This window comes from Phyllobates terribilis, unplaced genomic scaffold (genome assembly GCF_046119375.1).
Source record: "Phyllobates terribilis strain yellow unplaced genomic scaffold, ASM4611937v1 Scaffold_9__5_contigs__length_417890890, whole genome shotgun sequence".
NCBI classification, from domain to species: Eukaryota; Metazoa; Chordata; class Amphibia; order Anura; family Dendrobatidae; genus Phyllobates; species Phyllobates terribilis.
Genome location: NW_027362769.1, coordinates 390,215,451 through 390,235,266, shown reverse-complemented (window position 1 = coordinate 390,235,266; position 19,816 = coordinate 390,215,451). Strand labels below are relative to the sequence as shown.

The 19,816-nt window shown below is 48.4% G+C and overlaps 1 protein-coding gene across 3 annotated transcripts in view; it reads left to right on the top strand.

Annotated features, from left to right (window-relative positions):
• Positions 1-19,816, top strand: part of LOC141162503 (uncharacterized) — an 88,681-nt gene that overhangs the window by 26,957 nt on the left and 41,908 nt on the right. For all 3 annotated transcript variants that reach the window (XM_073648676.1, XM_073648675.1, XM_073648677.1), the window contains 3 exons: positions 2,085-2,378; positions 2,591-2,698; positions 2,805-3,164. In XM_073648676.1, the coding sequence (XP_073504777.1) occupies positions 2,085-2,378; positions 2,591-2,698; positions 2,805-3,164 (762 nt within the window). The remainder of the gene's footprint in view (positions 1-2,084; positions 2,379-2,590; positions 2,699-2,804; positions 3,165-19,816) is intronic.

Sequence of the window (19,816 nt, the reverse complement as noted above, 5' to 3'; positions counted from 1 at the left end):
TTTTCTCCCATGGTCGGTGCTGAGGAGGAAGAGGAGAGCATTTTACAAGAAGGTGTTGTGATTGCTGCTTTGGACTCCGTTTTGGAAGATGAGATTCTTAAAGCTCAGGAGAATGCCCCATCTAACACTCCCCATGGGAGGTTGTTTGTGCCTAGGACCTTTTGGAGAGATTTGTTTGTTGAGTGTCATGAGTCTCGGATGGCAGGTCACCCAGGAATTTCTGAGACCAAGAGACTTGTGGGTCGCAGTTTTTGGTGGCCTGGATGGCAGAAGGAAGTCATTAAGTGGGTGCGTCAATGTACTGAGTGTGCTAAATCCAAGTCTTCGCATGCTCCTGCTGCGGGGTTGCTTTGCCCTCTGGAGGTTCCTAGTGCACCTTGGACACATCTGGCTATGGACTTTATTACTGACCTTCCCCCCTCTGAAGGTTTCACGGTCATCTGGGTGGTCGTGGACCGTTTTAGCAAGATGTGTCACTTGGTTCCCTTCATCAAACTGCCTTGCGCTAAGACACTCGCTAAGGCCTCTGTCAAGGAAATTGTCAGACTACATGGTGTTCCTACTGACATTGTTTCTGATAGAGGACCTCAGTTCGTGGCTCGTTTTTGGCGTGCCTTTTGTGACAGGTTGGGAGTTCATTTGTCGTTTTCATCCGGATATCATCCTGAGTCTAATGGCCAGACAGAAAGGAAGAACCAGGATGTTGAGCAGTTCTTGCGTTGTTTTGTGGCAGACAATCAAGAGGGGTGGTCTGAGTTTCTGCCACTTGCTGAATTTGCTCTTAACAACCATACATCCTCTTCTGCTGGGTGTTCACCTTTTTTTTGTTGTTCTGGGAGACATCCGTCTTTTGGGTCATTCTCAAAATTGATATTGGCTGTGCCTGAGGAGGAGAGTTTTTCCGGTGATTTGGAGAGAGTTTGGACGGATGTACGTGGTAATCTTCAGGAGGCTAACAAAAAATCTAAGAGGTACTTTGATAGAAAAAGGCAAGAGGTTTTGTTTGCTGTTGGTGACATGGTTTGGTTGTCCTCTAAGAATCTGCGATTGAGGATTCCTTCTAAAAAATTGGGTCCCAAGTTCATAGGGCCCTTTAAGGTGCTTCAGATAGTTAACCAATCTGCTGTTAGGTTGGAGGCTCCTACCTCCTGGAAGATTAACCCGGTGTTTCATGTTTCTCTGTTGAAAAGAGCTGACGTGTCGGATGGTGACGCCTCTGCCACTGTTCCTCCGGTGGTGGAGGACGGGGAATATGAAATTTCCCGCATCTTAAATTTTAGACGGTATAGAGGGAGTTTGCAGTATCTCGTCGATTGGAAGGGTTTCGGACCTGAGGATAACTCATGGGTGAGGGCGGATGATGTTTCTGCTTCCAGAGTTGTCAGAGCGTTTCACAGGAGGTTTCCTGATAAGCCTGGGCCTAGGGGATCTGGAGGATCCTCTTAGAAGAGGGGGTACTGTTAGAACTCTCCTGTTAGGTTTTTTTAGTTTGCTGGTCACATGACCATTTTGCCTATTTAATCCGGCTCCGCCCTCCTGGCCTTGCTGGACTTCATTGTATTTTCTACTCTTGAGCTAGCTTGGTGCTCTGTTACCGTTCTCTGTTAGTTTTGCTAGGTCTTCTGACCTCCATGCTTTTGTTGTGTGTTTGTCTGTGACTGCTACTATTTCTGCTAGGAGGTGTCCAACTTTTCCCAGTCCCTAGTTCTTGAAGGGATCCCTTCCTCACATCTATAGGTCTTCGTTCAGACTAGCCGAGGACTTTAGCGGGTCTGATCGCAGGATCAGGTTCCCCGTTACATCGTAGGGATCGAGTTTAGTTATATTGTAGGGACAGATCTCCTGTCTTTCCTTAGTCCCGGTAGCAGATCATAACAAATATACCCACAGAACAGGTGATAACTACCAGATAATATTATATGGGGGAGGCTTGACGGCAGAGGCTCCTTTCACGTGCCACTAGAGGAGAGAAATCTCCATTTTAATCTGATCCTCATTCTTCTCTGATTTTCCACTACTCTAATTGCTATAACTAATTTCATATAATGTTATGATTATTGATATAATTTGTGTGTTCCTCACAGTCAGGCCTATGATTGTACTACATGAAAAAGCTGTCTATAAAGAAAGTGAGAACACCCTGCTCTGTGAGGCTGCCAGCTTCTTTCCACGGGATATTGAAATAACGTGGACCTTAGATGAAAAAACCCAAAACAATTCAATACTTAGAGAACCAGTGGAAAATAAAGATGGCACCTACAATGTGACAAGCTCTGTGACATTCACACCAACTGCAAAGACCAAGACCTTATCCTGTATAGTCCGTCATGACTCCCTTGAAGAACCTCTACAGGAGGACTTACAGCTCGTCTATGAAGGTACTGGTGATGACAGCTGACTCTCCATGGTGTAATGCTCACATTGTTGTAAAATTATCCTGAAGAAATAAATAGTACAATGAGCTTTAGTGTTATCTGTTGTCATCTAACTTTTAGCCTTGTAGCATCGATATAGAAGAAATGACTAATAAGTGTTTCTCAGTGATGAGATAGTCCTCTCCTCCCTTCAGTATCTTCTTCCATTTCTCCAGACAGAATCTCGGCCGGGATCATCTCTGCCTGTTCTGTCCTTATGGTGGTTATGCTGATAATTATTATCATCGCTGGTGTTTTGTGGAAAAGAAAAAAGAAGAGGAAAGGTAATGCTACTATGTGTTAAAGAGTGTACAGAAGAGAAATACAATATTGTAGTTTAAACAATAATGAATGAAACATCTGAGCATTTCTATACTGTTTTTTTTTCAGCTAATGGACCATTCAAAGCAAGAGATATTGCGGGTCCTCCTAAGCTGATTGATGGAGAAGGGGCCGCCCTGTACTGCACAGTGGATAACGCCCCCGAGGAACTGTGTGTGACCTGGCTGATAAGAAGACCTGGACAGGAGCAGGAGATCCAGACGTCTCAGATGAAAGAACATACAGAAGAAGAGGAGAGTTTACTGGATACATCCTACGTGATCAAATCACAAGTGGTGGGACGTCAGTTCTCATCATCCCTGAGCTTCATACCCCATATGGAGAGACATAAAGACGTCACTTTCATCTGTAGAGGGGTCTCCAGTCAACATAAGGATGAGAAGTTGTTTCACTGCAAGAAGATTTATGGTAAGATCCTAATACAATATGTAAAAAGTAACATTTAAATTAAAATTTGTGTGTATCAACATATAACTATATACGCTATATAAAAAGACACATGCGCATGTTTTTCTCAATATCAAAATAAGCCTTTCCCGTGTTAGGTCAATTAGGATTACCATAATTTTTAATATTTGCTAAATGCTAGAATAATGTGAGAGAATGTTTTAGGCATTTTTATTATTACAAAGTCAAAAGTTTATATACATTTCATTAGCATTTGATGCCATTGTCCTTAAACTGAATGACTTGGGTGAAACATTTGGGATATCCTTCAACAAGCTTATCACAATAGTTGGTGGGAATTTGGGCCGATTCCTCCTGACAAAACTGGTGTAACTGATCCAGGTTTGGAGGTCGCCTTGCTCGCAGCCTTTTCAGCTTTGCCTATAAATTTTCAATAGCATTGAGATCAGGGATTTGTGATGGCTACTCCAAAACATTGACTTTATTATCCTTCAGCCACTTTGTTACCATTTTGGCAGTATGCTTCGGGTCATTGTCCATTTGGAAGACCCATTTACGCCAATGCTTTAACTTCCTGGCTGATGTCTTCAGTACTGATGTTGCTTCAGTATTGCCACATAATCTTCTTTTATCATGATGCCATCTATTTTGTGAAGTGCACAAGTCCCTCTTGCAGCAAAACAACCCCACAACATGATGCTGCCACCCCCGTTTTCACAGTTGAGATGATGTTATTAGGCTTCCAGGCTTCTTCCTTTTTCCTCCAAATGTAACAATGTTCATTATGCCCAAAAAGTTACATTTTAGTTTCATCAGATCACAGGACATGTCTACCAAAAATTAAAGTCTGTGTTCCTGTGTGCATTTCTAAACATTAATCTGTTTTTTTGATGTTTCTTTTGGAGTTATGGCTTCTTCCTGGCAGAGTGGCCTTTCAGCCCATGTTGATACAGTACTCGTTTCACTGTGGATATTAACACAATCTTACCAGCTTCCGTCATCATCTTCACAAGGTCTTTTGCTTTTGTCCTTGGGTTGATATGCACATGTTGGTCCAAAGCACGTTTATCTCTGGGACACAGAACTCGTCTCCTTCCTGAGCGGTATGACATTCCCATCTTGTTTGTACTTGTGTATAATTGTTTTTACAGATGAATGAGGGACATTTAGGTATCTTGAAATTGTACCCAAGGATGAGCCAGACTTGAGCAAGTCCACAATTCTCTTCATGATATCTTGGCTGATTACTTTAGACTTTCGCATGATGCTACACAAAGAAGCAGTGTGTTTCAGGTGTGCCTTAAAATACATCCACAGGTGTGTCTCTAATTAAGTCAGATGTTGCCTAAAAACCTATCAGAAGCTTTCAAACAGATGACATCATCATATGGGCAGCACAGAATTGTTTAAAGGCATAGTAATCTTATGTATGTAAACTTTTGACTTTGCAGGAAGTAATAAAAATGCCTTAAAACATTCTCTCTCTCATTATTCTGGCATTTGGCAAATATTATGGTAATCTTAATTGACCTAAAACGGGAAAGGTTTATTCTGATTTCATGCGAGATATTGAGAAAAACATGCAGATGTGTCCTTTTATATAACGTATGTAAACTTCTGGTTTCAACTGTATATAACCCCTGGCAAAAATTATGGAATCACCGGGCTCGGAGGATGTTCATTCAGTTGTTTAATGTTGTTGAAAAAAAGCAGATCATAGACATGGCACAAAACTAAAGTCTTTTCAAATATCAACTTTAGGGCTTTAAGAAACACTAAAAGAAATCAAGATTAATCCCTTTCTGACGTATGACCTAATAGTACATCTTGGTGACCTGGACCAATTGGACCAATGACATACTATTAGGTCATATGGCAATCGCGCCGCACATAAGCGGTGCGGGGCGATCGCCGCCGGGTGTCAGCTGATAGTCACAGCTGACACCCGGTACTATGTGCAGGGAGCGGTCCCGCACCGCTCACGGCACATTAACCCCCTTAATGCGCGATCGAAGTCAATCGCAGCATCGCGATGGCAAGGGGAGGTGATCGGAATACTCACCTCCTCTTCTGGCCTCCAGCGCTGTCTGCCGCGGCTTCCTGGATGCTGCCATGATGACCCGATGTTGTCATGACAACATACGGGTCACCAGACAGCAGGAAGATTCTTTGGTCATGCGCAGTGCATGACCAAACTATCTTTTCCCTGTGCAGCACTAACAGCCTGTATAGCACAGGAATAGTGCTGCATTCCTGTGCTATACAGGCTATCAAAATAAAAAAAGTGAAAGTCCCAGAGTGGGCCACAGAATAAAAGTCCATAAAGTGTTGAAAATGAAAAAAAAAATTGTAAAAATATTTAAAAAAAAATAAAAAAAAATAATCCACCAAAAATAAAAATATAATGTACCCATCAATAAATATAATGGAAAAAAAAAAAAAAACAATAAAAGTACACATATTTGGTATCACCACGTCCAGAACGACCTGACCTATAAAACTGTCTTACTAGTTAACCCCTTTAGTGAACACGGTAAAAAATAAAAATAAAAAAACAACGTAAAAAACGATGCTTTATCATCATACTGCCAAACAAAAAAAGGAATAACACGCGATAAAAAGGACGAATATAAATAAAAATGGTACCGCTGAAAACATCATCTTGTCCCGCAAAAAACAAGCTGCCATACAGCTCCATCAGCCAAAAAATAAAAAAGTTATAGCTCTCAGAATAAAGCGATGCAAAAAAATATTTTTTTCTATAAAATAGCTTTTATTGTGTAAAAGCGCCAAAACATAGAAAAACAATATAAATGTGGTACTGCTGTAAACGTACTGACCTGAAGAATAACGCTGCCTTATCAATTTTACCACACCCGTAGCAGAATAAGAAAAAAACATTAAAAAAAATTCTGGAATTGCAGGTTTTTGTTTATTCTGCCTCCCAAAAATCGGAATAGAAAGTGATCAAAAATTGTCACGTGCCTGAAAATGGCACCAATAAAAACGTCAATTCATCCCGCAAAAAACAAGCTGTCACATGACTCTGTCGGCCAAAATATGGAAAAATTATAGTTCTCTAAATATGGCGATGCAAAACCTTGATTTTGCAAAAAAATGCGTCTTTTAGTGTGTGACAGCTGTCAATCATAAAAACCCGATATGATTCTGGTATCGCTGTAATCACACCGACCCGAAGGGTTAGGGTTAGCGTTAGTGTTGGGATAGGGTTAGGGTTGTGTTAGGGTTAGGGTTGTGATGGAGTTGGGATTTTTTTCAAAAGTAAAAATAGATGACGATATGGCGACTAGTGTTAAGCGCAAGTTCTCGCTACTTGAGTTTGCATCGGGTGCGCGGGTATGCATTGAGTATTGCGGGTGCTCGAGTCTCTGCCCCATATGCTTCGTGGCCAAAAAAACCTCACGGGGATTGTCTGTCATGCACGAGTGATCCCCGCATGTTTTATTTTGGGCGTCTACTAACCATGAAACATGCGAGCGGGGACTCGAGCATGTCACTCGAGCACCCGTAATGCATGGTGTAAACCTGAGTACCCGATGCAAACTCAAATAGCGAGCACTTGCGCTCAAGACTAATGACAACTTGTTCAATATGATGACCTAATGTTATCAAATTCTGTGTTGTACCTCTGGATTCAAAATGTTCACTATACCCCTTGATAAAATCCTTGAGGGGTATAGTTTCCAAAATGGTGTCACTTGTGGGGGGTTTCAACTGTTTAAGCACATCAGGGGCTCTCCAAACGCAACATGGCGTCCGCTAATTATTCAAGGAAATTTTACAATCAAAAGGTCAAATGGCGCTCCTTAACTTCCGAACCCTGCCATGTGCCCAAACAGTGGTTTTCCCCCACATATGGCACATCTGTTTACTCAGGAGAAATTGCACAACAAACTGCATGGTGCAATTTCTCCTGTTACCCTTATGAAGATCCACTGAAAAACATTTTTGTGGGAAAAATGTGAAAATTTTATTTGAAGCACCTCGGGGTTCAAGGTGCTCACCACACATCTAGATAAGTTCCCTGATGGGTCTAGTTTCCAAAATGGTGTCACTTGTGGGGGGCTTCCACTGTTTAGGCACATCAGGGGCTCTCCAAACGCAACATGGTGTCCGCTAATTATTCAAGCAAATTTTACATTCAAAAAGTCAAATGGCGCTCCTTCTCTTCTGAGCTCTGCCGTGCGCCCAAACAGTGGTTTTTCCCAACATATGGGGTATCTACGTGCTCAGGGGAAACAAATTTTGAGGTCCATTTTTTCCTGTTACCCCTGTGAAAATAAAAAAAAATTGGGTCTAATGTAACATTTTTGTGAAAAAAAGTTAAATGCTCATTTTTTTCTTCCACATTCCAAAAATTCCTGTGAAGCACCTGAAGGGTTAATAAAGTTCTTGAATGTGGTTTTGAGCACTTTGAGGGGTGCAGTTTTTATAATGGTGTCACTTTTGGGTATTTTCTGCCATAAAGACCCCTCAAAGTGGCTTCAAATATGATGTGGTCCCTAAAAAAATGTTTTTGTAAATTTTGTTGTAAAAATGAGAAATCGCTGGTCATCTTTTAACCCTTATAGCTCCCTAATAAAAAAAAAATTTGGTTCCAAAATTGTGCTGATATAAAGTAGACATGTTGGAAATGTTATTTTGTGTGACATATCTCTCTGATTTAAGGGCATAAAATTCATATTTTGAAAATTGCAAATACACAGCGTACGCCCCATAGGCCACACTACTAAATTCCCACATTTCGCGATTGCTTGTGCTCGAAATGTTGCCTTTTAAGCTCGTGGAGACGGAAGCTTTCCGCATTCTGATGGCGGTGGCCGTCCCTCAGTACTCGGTCCCCAGCCGCCACTATTTCTCCCGGTGTGCCGTCCCCGCATTACACAAGCACGTGTCCCACAACATTAGCCGTGCCCTCAACAATGCAGTTACTGGGAAAGTCCACCTAACCACGGACACGTGGACAAGTGCTTGTGGGCAGGGATCGTACATCTCGCTGACGGCACACTGGGTTAATGTAACATACCTGGCGGCGTCCTTGCATGGTGGTCCATCTCCCACTGTGCAAGAGAGCGCACTTGTTCTCCAGTCCAGAATGTCTCTCTGGCTTCCCTCCATGCTGTCTGTTTGTGTCTGTTTCTGCTGCTTAAGGGCGGCGCCCGATCACTTCCTGCTTTTTGTACCTGCTGTGGGTCACACCCCTTGTGCGTCCTCAGCCTATTGCTGTCTGTCACCTGGTATATAACTCAGCTGCTCCAATCAATCCCTGCCTGAGCATTGTGTTTCAATCAGTGTGTGCTTGCACTCTGAAGGTGCCAGGTCCCGTTCTGTGTTCTCTTGTCTGCCTATCCTGGAGGCTGTATTTCCAGGCCTGTTTGAACACGCTCCTAGCCTGTTCCTCCTGCCTTCTAGGGGCCGATTACCTAGACCCGCTCCTGTATCTTGTCTGTCCTGTCTGAACATGCTCCTAGCCTGTTCCTCTCGCCTTCTAGGGGCCGATTACCTAGACCCGCTCCTATATCTTTTCTGTCCTGTCTGAACACGCTCCTTGCCTGTTCGTCCCGCCTCTCTGGGGGCCGTATTCCCAGACCCGCTCCTGTATTCCGCTGCAGTGTCGGTCTCCTCCGTACACTCAGTTCCAGTCTGAACTCTCTCCTATCCTTTACCTGTTTTGCCTCTATGTCCGTTCCCTTCCTTTTTATGCAGAGTCTGAACTCGTACCTAACTCCTGCTTGTTGTCTCTGTACTCCCGTTTGTGAGTTTGTGGTCCACTCGCTACTTCACTGCAAGTACCCTGTGGGTATCTGGCTCTGCCTTTCCCTTCCTGTCTGTTCTGTGTGAACAGAGCCCTGTCCTCCCTGCTCTGCTTTGCTCACCGCTCCGGCGGTTCTAGCCTGCTCTGACTCCTTTGCTCACCTCTCCGGCGGTTCTAGCCTGCTCTGACTCCTTTGCTCACCGCTCCGGCGGTTGTAGCCTGCTCTGACTCCTTTGCTCACCGCTCCGGCGGTTCTAGCCTGCTCTGACTCCTTTGCTCACCGCTCCGGCGGTTCTAGCCTGCTCTGACTCCTTTGCTCACCGCTCCAGCGGTTCTAGCCTGCTCCGACTCCTTTGCTCACCGCTCCGGTGGTTCTAGCCTGCTCTGACTCCTTTGCTCACCGCTCCGGCGATTCTAGCTTGCTCTGACTCCTTTGCTCACCGCTCCGGCGGTTCTAGCCTGCTCTGACTCCTTTTCTCACCGCTCCGGAGGTTCTAGCCTGCTCTGACTCCTTTGCTCACCGCTCCGGTGGTTCTAGCCTGCTCTGACTCCTTTGCTCACCGCTCCAGCGGTTCTAGCCTGCTCTGACTCCTTTGCTCACCGCTCCGGCGGTTCTAGCCTGCTCTGACTCCTTTGCTCACCGCTCCGGCGGTTCTAGCCTGCTCTGACTCCTTTGCTCACCGCTCCAGGCGGCCTCGTCCTGCTCTGATTCCTTGCTCACTGCTCCGGCAGTCTCGCTCAGCTCTGACCCTTTGCTCACCGCTCCAGGCGGCCTCGTCCTGCTTTACTCCTGCTCACCGCTCCAGGCGGCCTCGTCCTGCTCTACTCTTGCTCACCGCTCCAGGCGGCCTAGTCCTGCTCTGACTCCTTGTTCACTGCTCCGGCAGTCTCGCTCAGCTCTGACCCTTTGCTCACCACTCCAGGCAGTCTTGTCCTGCCCTGCTCTCGCTCACCTCTCTGGGTGGCCTCACTCTGCTGTGTTTGTCCGCCACATCTGTGGTTCTGTTCCTGAGTCCCAGTGTGTACTGGGTCCTATTCCCCCTGTGTTCCTACCTGCTAGTTACCCCCCTGCCTGCGTACCCGCCTGCCTGCATACCAGTCATGCCTGCCTATTCCCACCAGTCTGTGTGCCAGCCTACCAGTCTGTTCCTGTATTCCCCTGTGTGGGTCAACAGCCGTGTCCGGGGTCTGTCCTGGAGTAGCACCTGGTCCCTCTGCTCGGTTCCTCCTTGATGCACTGGCGTCGTATGCCGTCGTGCGACCCTGGTCAGATCGGGTGAATACCTAGTTACGCCCCTCCAGGCATTCACTCTCCGGCACGGTCCAGTGGAATCACACGCACACGCCGCTCAGCCCGGGCGTGTGCATTACAGCATGCTCAGGCCATGGTTCCCGTTAAGCCCAACGGCCTTCGCTCTCTGAGATGTTTTCTAGTGAATACATGCATTAAAAATAAATAAATATTTTTTTTTTCCCTTAAGCTGAGTTCCAGGCGAATTACGCACCCGTCCAGATGGATCTATCTGCTCTCGTTCCTGCGGATCCGCCACGTTACTATGGGGATCCAAGACAGTGTCGTGCATTTGTGGAGCAATGCATGCTACACTTCAAGTTCTACCCTCTTTGTTTTCCCACCGATCGGGTTAAGGTGGGATTCATTATGTCTAACCTAGCGGGTGATGCCTTGGAATGGATCAACCCCCTATGGGAAACACAGGATCCGATCCTCCTGGACCTAATGGCCTTCCTGGTGGCCTTTCTAATGGTCTTCGATGATCCTAACCCGGAGGCTCCTGATGAAGCTTCACTTCCCAATATCCCGGAGCAGCCCCGATGGGTAATGTGCGTGGGTAGCGCAATAGTCCTCCAGCCCAATGAGACTACTGCCCACCCAGAATCCTCACAGGGTGACAACGCTTTCCGGAATACTTCTCCCAACCTCAAGAGGCAGTCCAGACGTGCTAGACGTAGAGGCATGCCGTCACGCCAGGGTCTGTCCTCCCTGAGACCTCCTGACCCCAACCTTGAAGTCCCTACTGAAGCTTCATCTCCCTGTATCCCGGAGAAGCCCCAACGGGTAATGTGCGTGGGTAGTGCACCAGTTCTCCTGCCCGAAGAGACTTCTGCCCATCCAGACTCCACACAGGAGAACTTCCTGCACCCGGCATCAGATGCTTCACCCACTTTAACCGGTGTGCATGTCCAAGGATGCTCCAAAGCTGTGGTTACCTCAGAGTCTGTGCACCTCTACTACCTGGCGGAGGACCCCCTGTTGCCTCCTGAATCCTCCGGGATACCACTCGATGACAAATGGAGAGAGACTTCTCTACACCTGGTACTCGATACTTTGTCCGCTTCGTCCTGTGAGCCTGACAATGGGTACCCCAAAGTGGTAGTTACCCCCGAGTCTCTACACCCCTCCGACCAGGCGGAGGACCTCCAATTGTCTCCAGAACCCTTCGGGGTGCTACCTGGTAGTGAAAGGACAGAGACTCTCCTATACTCTGTACCTGATACCTCGCTCGCTTCGTCCAGTGAGTCCAACCTAGTGTACTCCGAAGCAGAGGTTACTCCCGAGTCTCTACACCCCTCCGACCAGGCGGAGGACCTCCAGTTGTCTCCAGAACCCTTCGGGGTGCCACCTGGTGGTGAATGGACAGAGACTTTCCTATATCCTGGATCTGATACCTCGCTTGCTTCGTCCAGTGAGTCCGACCTAGTGTACTCTGAAGCAGAGGTTACCCATGAGTCTCTACACCCCTCTGACCAGGCGGAGGACCTCCAGTTGTCTCCAGAACCCTTCGGGGTGCCACCTGGTGGTGAATGGACAGAGACTTTCCTATATCCTGGATCTGATACCTCGCTTGCTTCGTCCAGTGAGTCCGACCTAGTGTACTCTGAAGCAGAGGTTACCCATGAGTCTCTACACCCCTCTGACCAGGCGGAGGACCTCCAGTTGTCTCCAGAACCCTTCGGGGTGCCACCTGGTGGTGAATGGACAGAGACTTTCCTATACTCGGTACCCGATACCTCGCCTGCTTCGTCCAGTGAGTCCGACCTAGTGTACTCTGAAGCAGATGTTTTCTCTGAGCCTCTGCACTCTTCTGACCCGGTAGAGGACCTCCAGTTGTTTCCTGAATCCTCCGGGGTACCACCAGATAACAAAGAGACAGTGACTTTTCCTCATTATGTACCTGATAACCCGTCTATTTCTTCCTGTGAGCTTGACAAGATGTACCTCGAAGCAGAGATTACCCCCAAGTCTCTGTCCCCCTCCAACCCGGTGGAGGACTTCCAGTTGTCTCCTGTACCCTCTGGGGTGCCACCTGAAAATATGTGGAGAGAGACTTCCTTGTGTGCTGTTCCTGGTACTCCACCCGTTTCGTCTGTTGCTGAGGATGGCTGGATAGGAGGTAGCATCCTAGCTAACCAGATGAGATCAGTTTTTCCTGTGGACAGTGGAAGTGATCTCCTTGAAGTGAAGGATTGGCCCTCGAATTCCCTGCGGAAGATTCTGGCAGGCCTGAAGAAGAGGGGGCGTAAGGGGGGGGTACTGTAACATACCTGGCGGCGTCCTTGCATAGTGGTCCATCTCCCACTGTGCAAGAGAGCGCACTTGTTCTCCAGTCCAGAATGTCTCTCTGGCTTCCCTCCATGCTGTCTGTTTGTGTCTATTTCTGCTGCTTAAGGGCGGCGCCCGATCACTTCCTGCTTTTTGTACCTGCTGTGGGTCACACCCCTTGTGCGTCCTCAGCCTATTGCTGTCTGTCACCTGGTATACAACTCAGCTGCTCCAATCAATCCCTGCCTGAGCATTGTGTTTCATTCAGTGTGTGCTTGCACTCTGAAGGTGCCAGGTCCCGTTCTGTGTTCTCTTGTCTGCCTATACTGGAGGCTGTATTTCCAGGCCTGTTTGAACACGCTCCTAGCCTGTTCCTCCTGCCTTCTAGGGGCCGATTACCTAGACCCGCTCCTGTATCTTGTCTGTCCTGTCTGAACACGCTCCTAGCCTGTTCCTCTCGCCTTCTAGGGGCCGATTACCTAGACCCGCTCCTGTATCTTGTCTGTCCTGTCTGAACACGCTCCATGCCTGTTCGTCCCGCCTCTCTGGGGGCCGTATTCCCAGACCCGCTCCTGTATTCCGCTGCAGTGTCGGTCTCCTCCGTACACTCAGTTCCAGTCTGAACTCTCTCCTATCCTTTACCTGTTTTGCCTCTATGTCCGTTCCCTTCCTTTTTCTGCAGAGTCTGAACTCGAACCTAACTCCTGCTTGTTGTCTCTGTACTCCCGTTTGTGAGTTTGTGGTCCACTCGCTACTTCACTGCAAGTACCCTGTGGGTATCTGGCTCTGCCTTTCCCTTCCTGTCTGTTCTGTGTGAACAGAGCCCTGTCCCCCCTGCTCTGCTTTGCTCACCGCTCCGGCGGTTCTAGCCTGCTCTGACTCCTTTGCTCACCGCTCCGGCGGTTCTAACCTGCTCTGACTCCTTTGCTCACCGCTCCGGCGGTTCTAGCCTGCTCTGACTCCTTTGCTCACCGCTCCAGCGGTTCTAGCCTGCTCTGACTCCTTTGCTCACCGCTCCGGCGATTCTAGCCTGCTCTGACTCCTTTGCTCACCGCTCCGGCGGTTCTAGCCTGCTCTGACTCCTTTGCTCACCGCTCCGGCGGTTCTAGCCTGCTCTGACTCCTTTGCTCACCGCTCCAGCGGTTCTAGCCTGCTCTGACTCCTTTGCTCACCGCTCCGGCGGTTCTAGCCTGCTCTGACTCCTTTGCTCACCGCTCCGGCGGTTCTAGCCTGCTCTGACTCCTTTGCTCACCGCTCCGGCGGTTCTAGCCTGCTCTGACTCCTTTGCTCACCGCTCCGGCGGTTCTAGCCTGCTCTGACTCCTTTGCTCACTGCTCCGGCGGTTCTAGCCTGCTCTGACTCCTTTGCTCACCGCTCCAGGTGGCCACGTCCTGCTCTGACTCCTTGCTCACTGCTCCGGCAGTCTCGCTCAGCTCTGACCCTTTGCTCACCGCTCCAGGCGGCCTCGTCCTGCTCTACTCCTGCTCACCGCTCCAGGCGGCTTCGTCCTGCTCTACTCTTGCTCACCGCTCCAGACGGCCTCGTCCTGCTCTGACTCCTTGCTCACTGCTCCGGCAGTCTCGCTCAGCTCTAACCCTTTGCTCACCACTCCAGGCAGTCTTGTCCTGCCCTGCTCTCGCTCACCTCTCTGGGTGACCTCACTCTGCTGTGTTTGTCCGCCACATCTGTGGTTCTGTTCCTGAGTCCCAGTGTGTACTGGGTCCTATTCCCCCTGTGTTCCTACCTGCTAGTTACCCCCCTGCCTGCATACCCGCCTGCCTGCATACCAGTCGTGCCTGCCTATTCCCACCAGTCTGTGTGCCAGCCTACCAGTCTGTTCCTGTATTCCCCTGTGTGGGTCAACAGCCGTGTCCGGGGTCTGTCCTGGAGTAGCACCTGGTCCCTCTGCTCGGTTCCTCCTTGGTGCACTGGCGTCGTATGCCGTTGTGCGACCCTGGTCGGATCGGGTGAATACCTAGTTACACCCCTCCAGGCATTCACTCTCCGGCACGGTCCAGTGGAATCACACGCACACGCCGCTCAGCCCGGGCGTGTGCATTACAGTTAACATAGTGGAAGCCAAGACCCAGTCAGACCTTGGGACTGAACACATCCTCCCGGCGCTGAGGATTGCGGGCCCTTGGTCAATCATGGTTGCCCCCACAGTCTACAGCTCCTGCACCTCATTCTCCTCATCTTCCTCCTCCTCTTAAGCCTTCATATCCGAAATGACCACATCAGTCACAAGCTGGAAGCACTGCAGCATTGCCACAGGCAAGCGGCAACAGGCTGTGCTGAAGCTAGTATGCTTAAGTGACAAACCGTCATGCATGACAATGGCTGGAACCTGGAGGCGGTTCTGAGGTGAGGCAGGCTCACACATGTACTATGCCTGGCCCTTGTGCTTAATCTCGTGGTTCAGCTGTTTTTCAAAACCTACCCAGAGCTGCCGGATCTGCTTGTCAAAGTATGCTGCCTGTGTGCCCATTTTCTAATTGCAGCTTCCGACTCACAGACTGGTGTGTGATGTCTCCACGCATTGGAACTCTACACTGCATATGTTGGGAAGGATTTGTGAGCAGAAGAGGGCAGTTGTTGACTACCATCATCAACAAGGCCGTCGGTATTCAGTTCAGACTCCACACATAAGGCCTCAGGAGTGGACATGGATGTCAGACATATATACCATCCTCCAAAACTTTGAGGACTCCACCAAGATGGTCAGCGGCGATGACGCCATAATTAGCGTCACCATCCCGCTTCTCTGTCTTCTGAAACGCTCTCTGCTCACAATCAAAGAAGATGTATTGCAGGCGGAGCTGTGACACCTCAGTCCGTTGCAAGCCCGTGTTTTACCGTGGGTGTTGGGGGACTCGGTGTCGGGCCCTGTGATGGAGAGGTGGGATGCAGCCGTGGCCCGGGCTCGACCCGTGCTCAGGGCCGTCACAGTTTAAAAAGAGATGATGTTGTGGGCTCGTCTGGTTGAGTGGATTTATTTAACGACTACGCCACCTGTGGTACCTGGTGAAGGGCCACCAGCACCGCCGCAGTTCGCCGAGGCCTGGTGTCATGGCGGCCAAAGTTCTCACTGCTCCCCACAGGTGGAGCAAGGCCACAGGGCAGGCAGACAGGATGGAGGGGGTAGTAGTGCGGGGAGTACGGGCACTGCATCGCATGGTATGGCGCATAATGAACAGTTCGGAGACCATAGGGGTGAACTTCCAAGGTTTTACTCATTTAGAGATAACAGCGGGAAGGCGACTCCCTGCTCCCCGCGGAGTCCTGCGGCTACCAGGGACGGGGGGCCGACTACCTCCGAGGAAGTCCAGCATTCAGTAGTGACCCTACGCCAGAGTGTTCCTGCACTACAGACTTCACCCTTTCCCGTCTGTGCGTGTGTAGATAGGCTGGGTCTCCCTCTGAGCTCCTCTCATGACTAGGGCACGGGTGGCAATTCCTCTCCATCCAATGCCTGGTGGAATCCTCAGGGCCTACCGGGATTTCCCAACCAGGACTTGGAGTGCAAGGTCGGGTGTCGGGGGCCGGTACCCCTCTTGTAGCCGGAATCCCTCTGAATAGATCAGGTAGGCGAGGACAGGTGGCGTACTCCGCTCCGTCTGCATCCTCCCCGGGACCCATTTGCTGGGGAGCTACACTTTAAAGCTCCGGGCCTTCTTGCTCATGGTCCTCGACCGGGCTGAGATATTCCTTATCTCCCGCCTGCCCATCATCCCAAGGCCTAGGGACTAGGGCCGTGTCTCCATCCCCTGCAGGCCCACATAGGATCCACTTTCAGGGTAGGAGATCACGTTCTGACACCATTCAGAGTACAGCCAAGAACAAAGAGCCAAGATATCTTTCTATTAAATATCAAATTTAAGGTGTAACTAACTTGTAAGTCCTCCACCCACACCCACTAACTGGTTCCTACTACTTTGTGTTCCCCAGTCTCCCTGTAACCAGGAGAGCAGCACCAAGTACATACCAGCTCCCTCTGATGGAGAAATGTGGTGTTGGATGCAAGGGCTGGGTCACGACTATCACACTGGCCTTACCTCAGAGGAGGAACACCACACTCCATTAGAGAAGTGCAGCATTCCTGTGGCGGTCGAACCCTCAGGGTCGCCACAGAGCATGATGAGATGGAACAAGGAACCATACAGGGTGATTACACACATCCCAGCCTCATTGCTTCTTTCTAATGGGGACATTTTATTATGAGGCCCTCCTCCACGTCTTTTCCAAGGTGCATTGGAGTGCCTTCCAATTTTTGGCAGCCCTTGCATTCACTACATAGGCCAACACTATGGGAGACCCACTTCCTAATAATGGAAACATTTTTTCATGAGGCCCTCTACGTCTCTTCCAAGGGGCATTGGAGAGCCTCCAAATTTTTGGCAGCCCTTGCATTCACTGCAAAGGCCAACACTATGGGAGACCCACTTCCTAATAATGGGAATATTTTTTCATCAGGCCCTCCTCCACGTCTTTTCCAAGGTGCATTGGAGTGCCTACCAATTTTTGGCAGCCCTTGCATTCACTGCATAGGCCAACACTATGGGAGACCCACTTCCTAATAATGGGAACATTTTTTCATGACACTCTCTATGTCTCTTCCAAGGGGCATTGGAGAGCCTCCAAATTTTTGCCAACCCTTGCATTCACTGCATAGGCCAACACTATGGGAGACCCACTTCCTAATAATGGGAACATTTTTTCATGACGCTCTCTACGTCTCTTCCAAGGGGCATTGGAGAGCCTCCAAATTTTTGGCAACCCTTGCATTCACTGCAAAGGCCAACACTATGGGAAACCCACTTCCTAATAATGGGAACATTTTTTCATGAGGCCCTCTACGTCTCTTCCAAGGGGCATTGGAGTGCCTCCAAATTTTTTTTTCAGCCCTTGCATTCACTGCATAGGCCAACACTATGGGAGACCCACTTCCTAATAATGGGAACATTTTTTCATGAGGCCCTCTACGTCTCTTCCAAAGGGCATTGGAATGCCTCCCAATTTTTGGCAGCCCTTGCATTCACTGCATAGGCCAACATTATGGGAAACCCACTTCCTAATAATGGGAACATTTTTTCATCAGGCCCTCTTCGTCTCTTCCAAGGAGCATTGGAGTGCCTCCCAATTTTTGGCAGCCCTTGCATTCGCTGCATAGGCCAACACTATGGGAGACCCACTTCCTAATAATGGGAACATTTTTTCATGAGGCCCTCTTCGTCTCTTCCAAGCAGCATTGGAGTGCCTCCCAATTTTGGGCAGCCCTTGCATTCACTGCATAGGCCAACACTATGGGAGACCCACTTCCTAATAATGGGAACATTTTTTCATGAGGCCCTCTACGTCTTTTCAAAGGGGCATTGGAATGCCTCCCAATTTTTGGCAGCCCTTGCATTCACTGCATAGGCCAACATTATGGGAGACCCACTTCCTAATAATGGGAACATTTTTTCATGAGGCCCTCTACGTCTTTTCAAAGGGGCATTGGAATGCCTCTAAATTTTTGGCAGCCCTTGCATTCACTGCATAGGCCAACATTATGGGAGACCCACTTCCTAATAATGGGAACATTTTTTCATGAGGCCCTCTACGTCTTTTCAAAGGGGCATTGGAATGCCTCCCAATTTTTGGCAGCCCTTGCATTCACTGCATAGGCCAACATTATGGGAGACCCACTTCCTAATAATCGGAACATTTTTTCATGAGGCCCTCTACGTCTTTTCAAAGGGGCATTGGAATGCCTCCCAATTTTTGGCAGCCCTTGCATTCACTGCATAGGCCAACATTATGGGAGACCCACTTCCTAATAATGGGAACATTTTTTCATGAGGCCCTCTACGTCTTTTCAAAGGGGCATTGGAATGCCTCCCAATTTTTGGCAGCCCTTGCATTCACTGCATAGGCCAACATTATGGGAGACCCACTTCCTAATAATCGGAACATTTTTTCATGAGGCCCTCTACGTCTTTTCAAAGGGGCATTGGAATGCCTCCCAATTTTTGGCAGCCCTTGCATTCACTGCATAGGCCAACATTATGGGAGACCCACTTCCTAATAATCGGAACATTTTTTCATGAGGCCCTCTATGTCTTTTCAAAGGGGCATTGGAATGCCTCCCAATTTTTGGCAGCCCTTGCATTCACTGCATAGGCCAACATTATGGGAGACCCACTTCCTAATAATCGGAACATTTTTTCATGAGGCCCTCTATGTCTTTTCAAAGGGGCATTGGAATGCCTCCCAATTTTTGGCAGCCCTTGCATTCACTGCATAGGCCAACATTATGGGAGACCCACTTCCTAATAATGGGAACATATTTTCATGAGGCCCTCTACGTCTTTTCAAAGGGGCATTGAAATGCCTCCCAATTTTTGGCAGCCCTTTCATTCACTACATAGGCCAACATTATGGGAGACCCACTTCCTAATAATGGGAACATTTTTTCATGAGGCCCTCTTCGTCTCTTCCAGGGAGCATTGGAATGCCTCCCAATTTTTGGCAGCCCTTGCATTCACTGCATAGGCCAACATTATGGGAGACCCACTTCCTAATAATGGGAACATTTTTTCATTAGGCCCTCTATGTCTCTTCCAAGGGGCATTGGAGTGCCTCCCAATTTTTTTTAATCAGCCCTTGCATTCACTGCATAGGCCAACACTATGGGAGACCCACTTCCTAATAATGGGAACATTTTTCATAAGGCCCTCTACGTCTCTTCCAAGGTGCATTGGGGTGAGTCCAAATTTTCAAAGGGGTATTGGGGTGCGTTCAAATTTTGGGCAGACCTGAAACTCACTGCATACGCAATAACAGTATAGGAGACCCACTCTTTAGTAATGGGAACAGCAAAGCATAGCCGGTTGATGGCTCTCTAAGAATAGTGAGGGCCGACTGCTGGCCCTTTAAGAATAGTAACGGCCGCCTGATAGCCCTATAAAAATAGCCTTTGTGAATTTCAGAGTCCCTCCTTCATAAAGAAACAGGATGTGTCAGATGATGTGTCACACACCACATGGCCAGATAAGGTTGAAAAATGTTAAAATGACATTTCCCAGTGAATGCATTTGTTACAGTTGAAAGCAATGCAAAAGTGCAAAAACGTATCAAAAACGCTACGTGTGAACATAGCCCAAGGTGTGGAGGAATATTTTTGTTTTTGGTTACTTATTTTGCCTTATATACAAGTCATTACCCTGGAAAGGATGTTCCTTAACATATTTCCCAGGAAAATCCATTTTGGTTTAGTTTTTGTATGTTTTATTGTGAGTTTGTAAAAGTGGCGTAATACCTCTGACAGCGTTA